Source organism: Gekko japonicus, unplaced genomic scaffold (genome assembly GCF_001447785.1).
Source record: "Gekko japonicus isolate JY-2015 unplaced genomic scaffold, Gekko_japonicus_V1.1 scaffold2305, whole genome shotgun sequence".
NCBI classification, from domain to species: domain Eukaryota; kingdom Metazoa; phylum Chordata; class Lepidosauria; order Squamata; family Gekkonidae; genus Gekko; species Gekko japonicus.
This window is the reverse complement of record NW_015169247.1, coordinates 104,758-115,094: the sequence shown is the minus strand read 5'-3', so window position 1 is coordinate 115,094 and position 10,337 is coordinate 104,758. Positions and strand designations below refer to the sequence as shown.

The 10,337-nt window shown below is 49.5% G+C and overlaps 1 protein-coding gene across 1 annotated transcript in view; it reads left to right on the top strand.

Moving 5' to 3' along the window:
• Positions 1–8,368, top strand: part of TBX15 (T-box 15) — a 162,755-nt gene extending 154,387 nt beyond the window's left edge. Inside the window, exon 13 of the mRNA XM_015416481.1 lies at positions 6,045–8,368. Coding sequence (XP_015271967.1) covers positions 6,045–6,817 — 773 coding nt within the window. The 3' untranslated portion in view covers positions 6,818–8,368. The remainder of the gene's footprint in view (positions 1–6,044) is intronic.
• Positions 8,369–10,337: the final 1,969 nt, after the last annotated feature.

The following is a 10,337-nucleotide window of genomic DNA, read 5'->3' as shown; positions in this document are numbered from 1 at the left end:
CCTGCTGAGCGCTCTCCTCTCCCCAAACTCCACCCTTCCATATATCATCCCCAAACAGGGTTGCCATTCCCAAGTTAGGAACAACAGTCTGGTTTTGGGGCAAAAGTCTATGGTTTGAGGCTGGTTTTGCCATAGAGTTTTGCCCCCAAAACCAGAGCGTCGCCCTCCATGACACCGACGTGCCTACGTCACATCCGGGTGATGTAGGCATGTCATGCAATGTCACTTTCAGTGACACAGGCACACCGCGCAACACTGCTTCATGTCCCCAGAATGTCCCCCACCCCCCCCCCCTGCCGGCTTTTCCGACGGTCCTGTCAACCCTACCCCCAAATTGCCAGGGATTTCCACAATCTAGAGTTGGCGACCTGTCTGCCCTGGTGCCCAAGAGTAAGCAGAGACAAGTGGCAGCACGACAGAGTCCGCTCGGCTTGGACCTGGGCTGTGGAAGGAAAGACAGAGGCTCACCGGCAATGTTCCCTCTAAACCATGGAGTCTTGTGAGCAAAAAGTCTACTTGGTGAGCTACCAACATTAAAGTTGTGAGCGAGCGATTTGGCTACTGCATGAATTTGTTTACTCCGGAGCCGTCTTCTCTGAGCTAAGACAAAAATGTGTGAGCCGGAGGCTAAAATACTGTGAGCTAGCTCACACTAACTCGACTTAGAGGGAACACTGCTCACCACTGTCATTGTCACTGTGCCCTGGGCCTGACATTGCTGCCGGCATTGCAGGGGCCTCTTGGCATTCTCCAGGGCTGTTTTAATCCCCCAGCCTCCTCCTGTTGTGGGGAGAGGGAAGCTTCTGTAATTCCCCTCCTGGTGGTGGTGGAAAATGTTGTCCAGTCGCAGCAGCCCACAGGGTTTTCAAGGCAAGAGAAGAACAGTGATGGTTTGCCATTGCCCGCCTCTGCGCAGCTACCTCAGGATTCATGGTGGCCTACTAACAAGTACTAACAAGGGCCAACGTATGTCTACCCTCCTGCTGTTGCGAGAGATGTCCTAAGGTCTGAGATCAGCTGTGATGGAGCCTTCCTCCTGGGGCATAGTTGGCAGGGGAGACCTTGCCTGCTGCCACAGACCAAGAGCAGGTTGAATCCTGTGCCCCAGTGATGTTTATCAAGAGCACCCCTTTTCCATTTCCTCCTATGTGAACATGTGCCGTATACTCTTTTGGCAGGAGAAAAAGGTGATGCAGGGTACTTCAAGTGCATGACGGGTTGTTGTACAGAGGATGGTGTGGAGTTGTTTTCTGTTGCCCCAGAAGGTCGGACCAGAACCAACCGGTTGAAATGAAATCAGAAGAGTTTTCGGCTAAACATTAGGAAGAACTTCCTGACCCTCAGTGGAACAGGCTTCCACGGAAAGGGGTGGGCTCTCCTTCTCTGGAGGTTTTTAGCAGAGGCGAGATGGCCATCTGACAGCAATGTGGATTCTGTGAACTTGGGCAGATCATGAGAGGGAGGCTGCAGGAAGGGTTGCATCAGTGCTTAGTTCTTGTGGCCCTTTCTTGCACGCCCAGGGAAATGCTGATTGCCACTTTGGGGTCAGGAAGCAATTTTTCTCCAGGCCAGTTTGGCCAGAGATCCTGGAGGGTTTTTTTGCCAACTTCTGGGTGTGGAACAGCGGTCACTGGGGGTGTGGAGGGGGAGGTATTTGTGAATTTTCTGCATTGTGATGGGGGTTGGACTAGATGATCCTGGAGGTCCCTTCCAACTCTATGATTCTTTGATGCTATGTTGCGGTCCTTCTTTGCACACACATTCCCACTCATCATAATGATAGGCGTTCCGCAAGCGTTTCATAATTCCCACAGCAGAAGAGGCAGTTAGAATAGGTTGCGTGTTGAGTAGCTCTGAGCTGTGACCTTCTGTGATCAAGGAGTGGAAAATTCCATGGAGGACGGTTGTACAGGATGTAGGGCCCGGCATTCCAGCAACTCCCAAGCCCAATACTCAGCATTCCAGCAGTAATCACCTCAGGAATGTCAGCCTGGAAGGAATCGATAAGCACAAGCCATGGCTTTTGTGACCAGGGCTGACTCCTTTTCCATTGAGGGTTGCATGGTGTTGCACCTGCTGGGTTTAATGGGGTCCGAGAAGCTTCGGAGGAAGCAATGCGCTTTCTTGGCTTTCCGGGGATGGGCAGAGAGTGGTGAGAGACTGAAAAACTTTACTGTGCACGGACAGTGTAACAATATCCATCTCGAGTGATTCTTCTATTGCTTGTTTTTTTCTAGAATTCAGAATAAGGCGCCCCCTGCCTTACCATATCTAGCCTGGCCACCTGAATTGGTGGATAAAACAAAGAAAGGCCACTTCAAGAGAAGATCCAGTTTGGTGTAGTGGTGAGGAGCACGGACTCTAATCTGGGAGAACTGGATTTGATTCCCCATGCCTCCACTTGCACCTGCTGGTGTGACCTTGGGTCAGTCACAAGTTGTCTCAGAGCTGTTCTCTCAAGAGCTCTCTCGGCTTCACCTACCTCACAGGGTGTCTTTGTGGGGAGGGGAAGGGAAAGGAGATTGTAAGCCGCTCTGAGACTCCTTCAGGTAGTGAAGGGTGGGGTATAAATCCAATGTCGTCGTCGTCGTCGTCATCTTCCTCCTCCTCCTCTTCTTCTTTGTAACACCCTCCCCCTTTTTGTTGTGTATATAAATTGGCCTGATAGAATTGAACTCCTGTGTATCTGCCGAACTGAGCTCTGGTTGCCGAAAGCGGGTAGGGTTGCCAGGGGTCCCCCGATTTGGGGGAAGCCCCACCCCCAACACCCACAGCCACCCATCTCTCTCCCTTTTAAGTGTGTGGAACCCGTGTTTCCTCCCAAGCCGGATCTCCGCAAGCTTGCAGGGAAATGCCAGCTTCGTGCTCTTAAAAGGGAAACGCGGCTGCTCTTAAAGGGGAAACGCCGGCTCCTGCATTTAAAAGGGAAACACAGGCTCCTTTAAGTGCAGGGAACTGCCGTTTCTGGAGATCCAGCGCACGGGCAGGTGGGGGGGTGGCGGATGTCCCCAACATGACATCATCACGTCAGGGATGCCCCGCCCCCTCCAGAAACGCCCCCAAAGTCCCCCGCTGGGGGTGGAAGATGGACTTGGCAACCCTAAAAGCGGGTGTCAGCGCAGATTTCATCAGTCTTTAAGGTGCCACTGGGTGCCTCTTTTATTCTGCCACTCCAGACTAACATGGCTGGTTCCTTCTGGGCTTCATTCCGGTTGCAGAAGTCCCCATTCCATGCACTCTTGGCTCTCCAGCTGGGAGCAGAGAATAATCTTTAAGCCGTGTTGCCAGCTCCAGGTTGGGAAATACCTGGAGATTTGGAGGATGGGGCTTACAGTGGGTGGGGTTTGGGGAGGGGAGGGACTTAAGTGGGATGCGATCATCCTAACAGGCTTTTTGAGCATTTCTGAAACACTGTTCGGGTGTTCCCGGCAGAACACGTCCGAGCCTGCCTGTCCTGATTTTGTTTCTTCCAGGCCCAACACTTCATTTTTTAAACTTTTTTTTTTTTTAACCAGAAAGACTAACCAGAAACAAGCCTGGGAAGCTCTCGGGTAAATGGAAGCACCTTTGGAAGAGAACGCTGTGTGCTTGGAGAGACTTGGTTAAACGCAGTGACATTTCGGGTTCCCCCGGCTCACTATTTGGCTTTCCATCCCTGGCTTCCATCGGCCGTCATCACCTGCAAAATATTCGGACCGAACAATTCCCCCCATCTCTGCGTCCTCGCTCCCTGCAGCCATGACTCCAAAAACCAGCCCCGAAACTAAGACATTCAGCAATGTCTCGCTGCTGACACAATTTAATCCCAACAAACCAATCTACCAACACACACGCACACACACGCACCATGGTTTCAATGTAATGGAGAATTATTAATGTGCTAGGGTTGCTTGCTCTGGGTTGGGAAATCCCTGGAGATTTGGGGGGGTGGAGCCTGGGGAGGGGAGGGGACCTCAGCAGGGTCTAATGCCACAGAGGCCACCGTCCAAAGCAGCCAATTTCTCCAGGGGAACTGATCTTGGTCATCTGGAGATCAGTTGTAATAGTGGGAAATGTCCATCTGGAGGGTGGCAACGCTATAGGCATGGGCCACAAGCCAGTTGTAAAGAATATGTGCATATAACTATGCTATGTGTCCCCTGTGTTCCATGCTATATTATATCACCAACAATGGAGAACACTGTCTCGTCCCCCTGCCCCCCATTCAAAGTCCCATACTCTTTAGGTAAAGGTAAAGGTTCCCTTGCTTGAAAGTCAGTCGAATCCAACTTTAGGGTTGTGGTGCTCATCTCCGTTTCAAAGCCGAAGAGCCAGCACTGTCCGAAGACGTTTCCGTGGTCATGTGGCCGGCATGACTAAACACCAAGTTGCATGAAATGCTGTTACCTTCCCATGGAAGTGGTACCTATTTATCTACTTGCAATTTCTTGCTTTCGAACTGCTAGGTTGGCAGGAGCTGGAACTAGAGACGGGAGCTCACTCGTCATGCGGCAACTCGGGTCTCGAACTGCTGAACTACTGACTTTCCACAGCCTGCAGTTCAGCATCTTAACCACTTGAGCCACCGCATACTCTTTACTCCTCCCTAAACTTGTTGCTGTCCTTGGGGCAACCAACTGCTCTTTCCAAGAAAGGGTACCCAAATCCTTCCTTACATCCTGAGTCTTACAGGGCTCTTTTTGTAGGTCACTACCATGTTAAATAGGAGCTGCGGTGGCTCAAGTGGTTAAGACACTGAACTGCAGGCTGTGGAAGGTCGGTAGTTCAGCAGTTCGAGACCCAGGTGCCGCATGACGGAGTGAGCTCCCGTCTCTAGTTCCAGCTCCTGCCAACCTAGCATTGATTTACCAGAGGTGGGCGTTTATCTTTCCATTGTTGTAATAGCCTCCAAGAGTCGAGTAGATCAGTTTGAAAGTACATAAGCTTCCTCAAAAATCAATGAACATTTTAATAAAAATGATATGAGCAATAATGTCTTCCCAGAAAAACCAAATGACTGGACATGACCAACGTATGTTTTTTAAAATTATTATTATTTTTTATTTTTATCAAGTAACAATTAACATGTGTTGTTACAATAACATCATGAGTATATTCATAAAGTATGTACAGAGTTATAGCGTGCTAAATGAATCACAATACATTGCTCAGTACAGATCAGAGTATCATTTCAGTATATATGTAATAAACATATCTTGGACTTAAGTGAGAAATTTGGAACTGTTTGGAACTACTGAAGTGGTAAAACAAAAAACATTGTATCAACAAACAATAACTATTTCTGCATAACTGTAGACAATTTTGAAGATTTGAGGAGAAATATTAAAACTAATAAATAGAAGAAGAAGAGAAGAGATTGGATTTATACCCTGCCCTTCACACCCAAAAGTGTCTCAGAGTGGCTTACAAAACTCCTTTCCCTTCCCCTCCCCACAACAGACACCCTGTGAGGTAGGCGGGGCTGAGAGAGCTCTTGACAGAAAATGCTCTTTTTCAAGGACAGCTCTTATCAGAACTACGGCTTGCCCAAGGTCATCCAGCAGATGCAAGTGAAGGAGTGGGGAATCAAACCCGGTTCTCCCAGATTAGAGTCCACACACTTGACCACTACACCAAACTGGCTCTAGGAAACAAGTAGATAAGTGCAAGATTTTATGAAAACAAGGTATCCGTTTACATTGTATATGTTTAAGGGAAGCATCCTGCGAGCTACAAGTTACAACGCCAACAATTAAACAGTTTACTCATTTCTTTCCTAAAGAGTCACTGTGATGCCCAGTGTATCCTAAACATCATTTTTTTTCTGAATAAGTCTCAACTTAAGATCCATGGAGAGAGCAGGTATAAACTTTAAGACCATATATCCTGTTGGTTTGGCAAAATAGGGTGGTTTAACTCCATATTCCATTCATTCCCAAGACTCTGCATGTCATCTCTGCAACCCTAATACAGGGGGAAATGATCCAAATGCACTGAGAAAGGGCTATGGATTTGCATTGTATATTGGGGAACCTGTTAACAGCAGTGTTGTTTGTCTTTTCCAGGGGGCAGCACGGGCACTTCCCCGACAACCTCCAGCACTGGGACTCCCTCGCCCTCTGCATCTTCTCACCTTCTCTCTCCATCATGTTCCCCCCCAGCCTTTCACTTGGCCCCCAACACTTTCAATGTCGGCTGCCGGGAGAGTCAGCTCTGTAACCTGAATATCTCCGACTATCCTCCATGCGCCCGAAGCAACATGGCGACCCTGCAGAGCTACCCGGGGCTGAGCGAGAGTGGATACAACCGGCTCCAAAGCAGCACTGCCTCTGCCACTCAGCCTTCTGAAAACTTCCTGCCTCAGCGGACTCCATCCTTGATCTCAGGAATTTTTTTTTGCAACGGCAAGATGGAAGCCTACGGCGGCCAGCTGGGGTCATTCCCAGCCTCTCAGTTCCAGTATGTCATGCAAGCTGGCAACCCAGCCTCCACCTCTTCTTCCTCCCACATGTTCAGCGGCGGCCACATGCAGCAGAGCTCCTACAACGCCTTTTCCCTCCACAATCCTTACAACTTGTATGGATACAATTTCCCCGCTTCTCCAAGGTTGACGGGAAGCCCCGAGAAACTGCCCGCCACCCAAAGCACTTTACTCTGCTCTTCGCCTTCCAATGGGACTTTTGGAGAGAGGCAGTATCTTTCAACAGGCATGGATCATGGGATGCACGTGATCAGCAGTCCTCCGGGCAACAGCCAACCAATGGCCAACGCCTGCGATAACAGACAGTATGGGGCCGTACCGGGGTCTTCTTCACAAATGCCAGTGCACATGGTTTAACCAGTGCTCGGTGTCGTCCCCGGAGGAGTGAGAACCTCATGGTTGATCTTGGCACCCTCTTCCCCGTTGCTTTTGCAAGTTAAAACAGGACTAGTCTTCGAGCGATGTACGGAAATGCAAGCCATCTATAGCTATAACCCAAAGAACCAGACCGAGAGCTGTGGGCACGACCGCCACCGCTACCTCGCGTGGCTCACTGGCTTCTGTCCCAGTGGATTCTTTTTTTACAGAGAAAATGGCATCATTTGCAATAAACGGGAGGGGGGGAGCCCCTATATAGCATATGCAATAATCATCTGAGCGTGGTGTGAACTGTTCACAGTAGAGGAAGTGCAGTGTGTGCGCAGTTCCTTCTGTGTTTCCCGGATGCGAGCAAGCCATAATGACCTCGGCTTACGAAGCCGCACAGCCCGTGAGAGGCCGTTGTGTTGTCACTAGCGGTTCCCTCTCTTGCCGTCTGCAGTAATGAATTCCAATCCTGTGGCCTTCTCTCGCCCACTGTAGCAACAGAACATTATACCTGAACTGAAATTTCTCTTCCGGGGGGGAGATTTTTACCTTTGAAGAAGAGCTCTTTTGCTCTTCCCCATGAGAACAGTCAATTCCCCCCCCCCCTCACGGAAGTATGTATGAATGAGAGAAAGGGAGGGGTGAGTAACCAGACAAAACTTTCCTTCACCTCTACAGGTGAAATGCTTCTTTAAACCTATTCAGCTATGAAGAGAGTCGTAGGATTCCATTTTGGAAATGCTGCATTAGGGGACAGGGCGTTCAGTTGTACCCTCAGTGCCTTAAAGCCGTTGCTAGGCAAAGTAAAGTTAGCCATGCCAATGGGCCAGCTGTTTTCAGAATATATACAGCCCGTAAGGGAAGAAGTTGCCCAACTGAGTTCATGTCAAGCAGTGGGCAGACAATAAATGTGGTGAGAATGCCTGGCCTGAGGCCAGCCATTTTGCATACCTGCACCAGAGGATGAGGAAAATGGCCGCCATTCACCTCAGGAGCAGCCCTAACTCACCCTGCCAGCCGAGCTAAGACATCACTGCCTTTTAAAATAATAATAATAATTTCCCCTTCTGGCTTTATGTTTCCTTCAAGCCTTCTAAAAGTAAGCAGGCGAGTGACGCTTCTTACAAGCTAAGCAATAAAAAGCCGTGTGAAATTGCGAATGACAAGTAAAGGAATGCAGAAGCTACAGTATAGAGATTTGTTTTGAGGTGTTTGTAGATAAATGTATTTATGTTTCTAGCGTGCGGGGGGAGGGGAACTCAATATTATGAATATTAGAGGGCAATAAATGGGTATGTAAAATATATATTGAAAGAAAATGTATAAAGATTTGCCCTACACAGGGAACTCTGTTTCTAGGTGCCAAGCACAGAACTGATGCAAAATAAACATTTGTCCTTTTCTTGTTTGGTCTGTCAGTAATCCAGGCATCCGGTTGCATGGGATGACTTTACTTGCTATGGGTGAGGGCAGACAACCTATCAAAAGAGAGGAAACAGCAGGTAGGGTTGCCAACCCCCAGGTGGGGCCTGGAGATCTCCCAGAATCACAACCAGTATCCAGAGATAATTTCCCCTGGCTGCTTTGGAGGGCGGACTCTGTTGCCTTACATTTCTCTCCTTCCCCGGACCTCCAGGAATTTCCCAAGCTGGTGTTGGCAACCTTATTCCCCCAGGTGTGAGCCCGGTTTCTTTACACTTCAAAATTCACATGATTGACAGATATTCATATCAGTCGATCAAAGGCTAATGCACCATTCAGTCATTCCCTTCCCCTGTGTTTCAGGACAGCTGCCCAGCTTTTGGAATGATTATCTTTTAGGTTAAAAGGTAAAGGTTCCCTTGCTCGAAAGTCAGTCGAGTCCGACTCCAGGGTTGCGGTGCTCATCTCCGTTTCAAAGCCGAAGAGCCAGCGCTGTCCGAAGACGTTTTCCGTGGTCATGTGGCCGGCATGACTAACCACCAAGGCGCACGGAACGCTGTTACCTTCCCACCGAAGTGGTACCTGTTTATCTACTTGCAATTTCTTGCTTTCAAACTGCTAGGTTGGCTGGAGCTGGAACTAGAGATGGGAGCTCACTCCATCATGCAACACCCGGGTCTCGAACTGCTGAACTACTGACCTTCCGCAGCCTGCAGTTCAGCGTCTTAACCACTTGAGCCACCGCAGCTCCTTTTAGTTATTTTTATCTTTTAATTTAGTTATCTTTTAGGTTACCACGTTGATATTTGTGTGCTTATTTGGCCATCCTACCCCACAATGTCTTAAGAATGGATTCATTTTAAAATACAGAATGAGATCAACAGCCATCAGCCAATAGGTTCCTTTCACGGATGGATCTTCTCCTCAAATCCCAACATGGGGGCAATTAGGGTTGCCAGGTTACTCCTGGCCACCAGAAGGGCACAGGGAGGAGTAGGGTTACCAACTCCAGGTTGAGAAACTCCTGGAAATTGGGGGGTGGAGCTTCAGGAGGACCGGGACCTCCTGGCAATTGGCGAAGGATGGGGGGACTGACCAGGTGCAGGAGGGAGGCCCAGGCTACGTCGCCAGTGATGTGACGACATCATCACCTTGGAATGTCCCAGCGATGCTCTGGCATTTGGACAAGATTCTATGGTAAAAAAATGGCTTCTACCATAGAGTTTTTGCCCAAATACCAGAGCATCACCCAGTCATCTGGTTTCTCTTCAGATCGCATAAATCTTTCGCCCAGTCATCGCTCCAGCTTATTTTGCACCCTAGGCTAGGATCCCTTATGCCCCCCCCCCCGTGCACCCACCAATTTTCAAAAATAAATGCATTTTAGAAAGAATGAAAAACACAAATAATCAAGAAACTCCCAGAGTACGGGGCCGGGTGCAGTTTGGTGCCCCTAAGGGCCATCCCGCTCTAGGCGATCGCCTAGTGAGTGAGCCAGCCCTGCTGACATGATGACCTCACTTCTGGTACATGCTGGAAGTGACATTGCCACGTTGCTGGCAATGTAGCCTGGGCCTCCCTCCTACTCTTGGTATGTCCCCTCCACTGGCCAGCTGATCGGCAGTGGGGGGCAGCAGGGACAGGGGATCCCCCATGTCCAGTGTGGGGCCTAGCAGCCCTAGGCACAATGCCACAGAGTCCACTCTCCAAAGCGGCCATTTTCTCCAGGGGAACTGCAGTCTGGAGATGAGCTGTAATTCCGGAAGATCCCCAGACCGCACCTGGAGGCTGGCACCCCTAGGGAAGATCCGGTGCCATCCCGCTTCTGAAGTTCTTGCTTGGAATGAGAAGGGCACCTTGTGTACAAAGCTCCCTGGGTGTGGGTTGCCCGCGTCCCTGTCTGTGCCGCCATTCGGTACTCCACCTCCTCCTTTTCCCCACAGAAATGCGGACAGAGGACGTTTGCTTAGGACTGTGCCAAATACTCTCCCACTTATTATGATTAAGAATAATAATTACTTGCCAAGCGGGAAGTTTCCCCTTCAACCTCTTGAACTGACTGACTATTCGCCTTTGTTCGTCCTCTTTG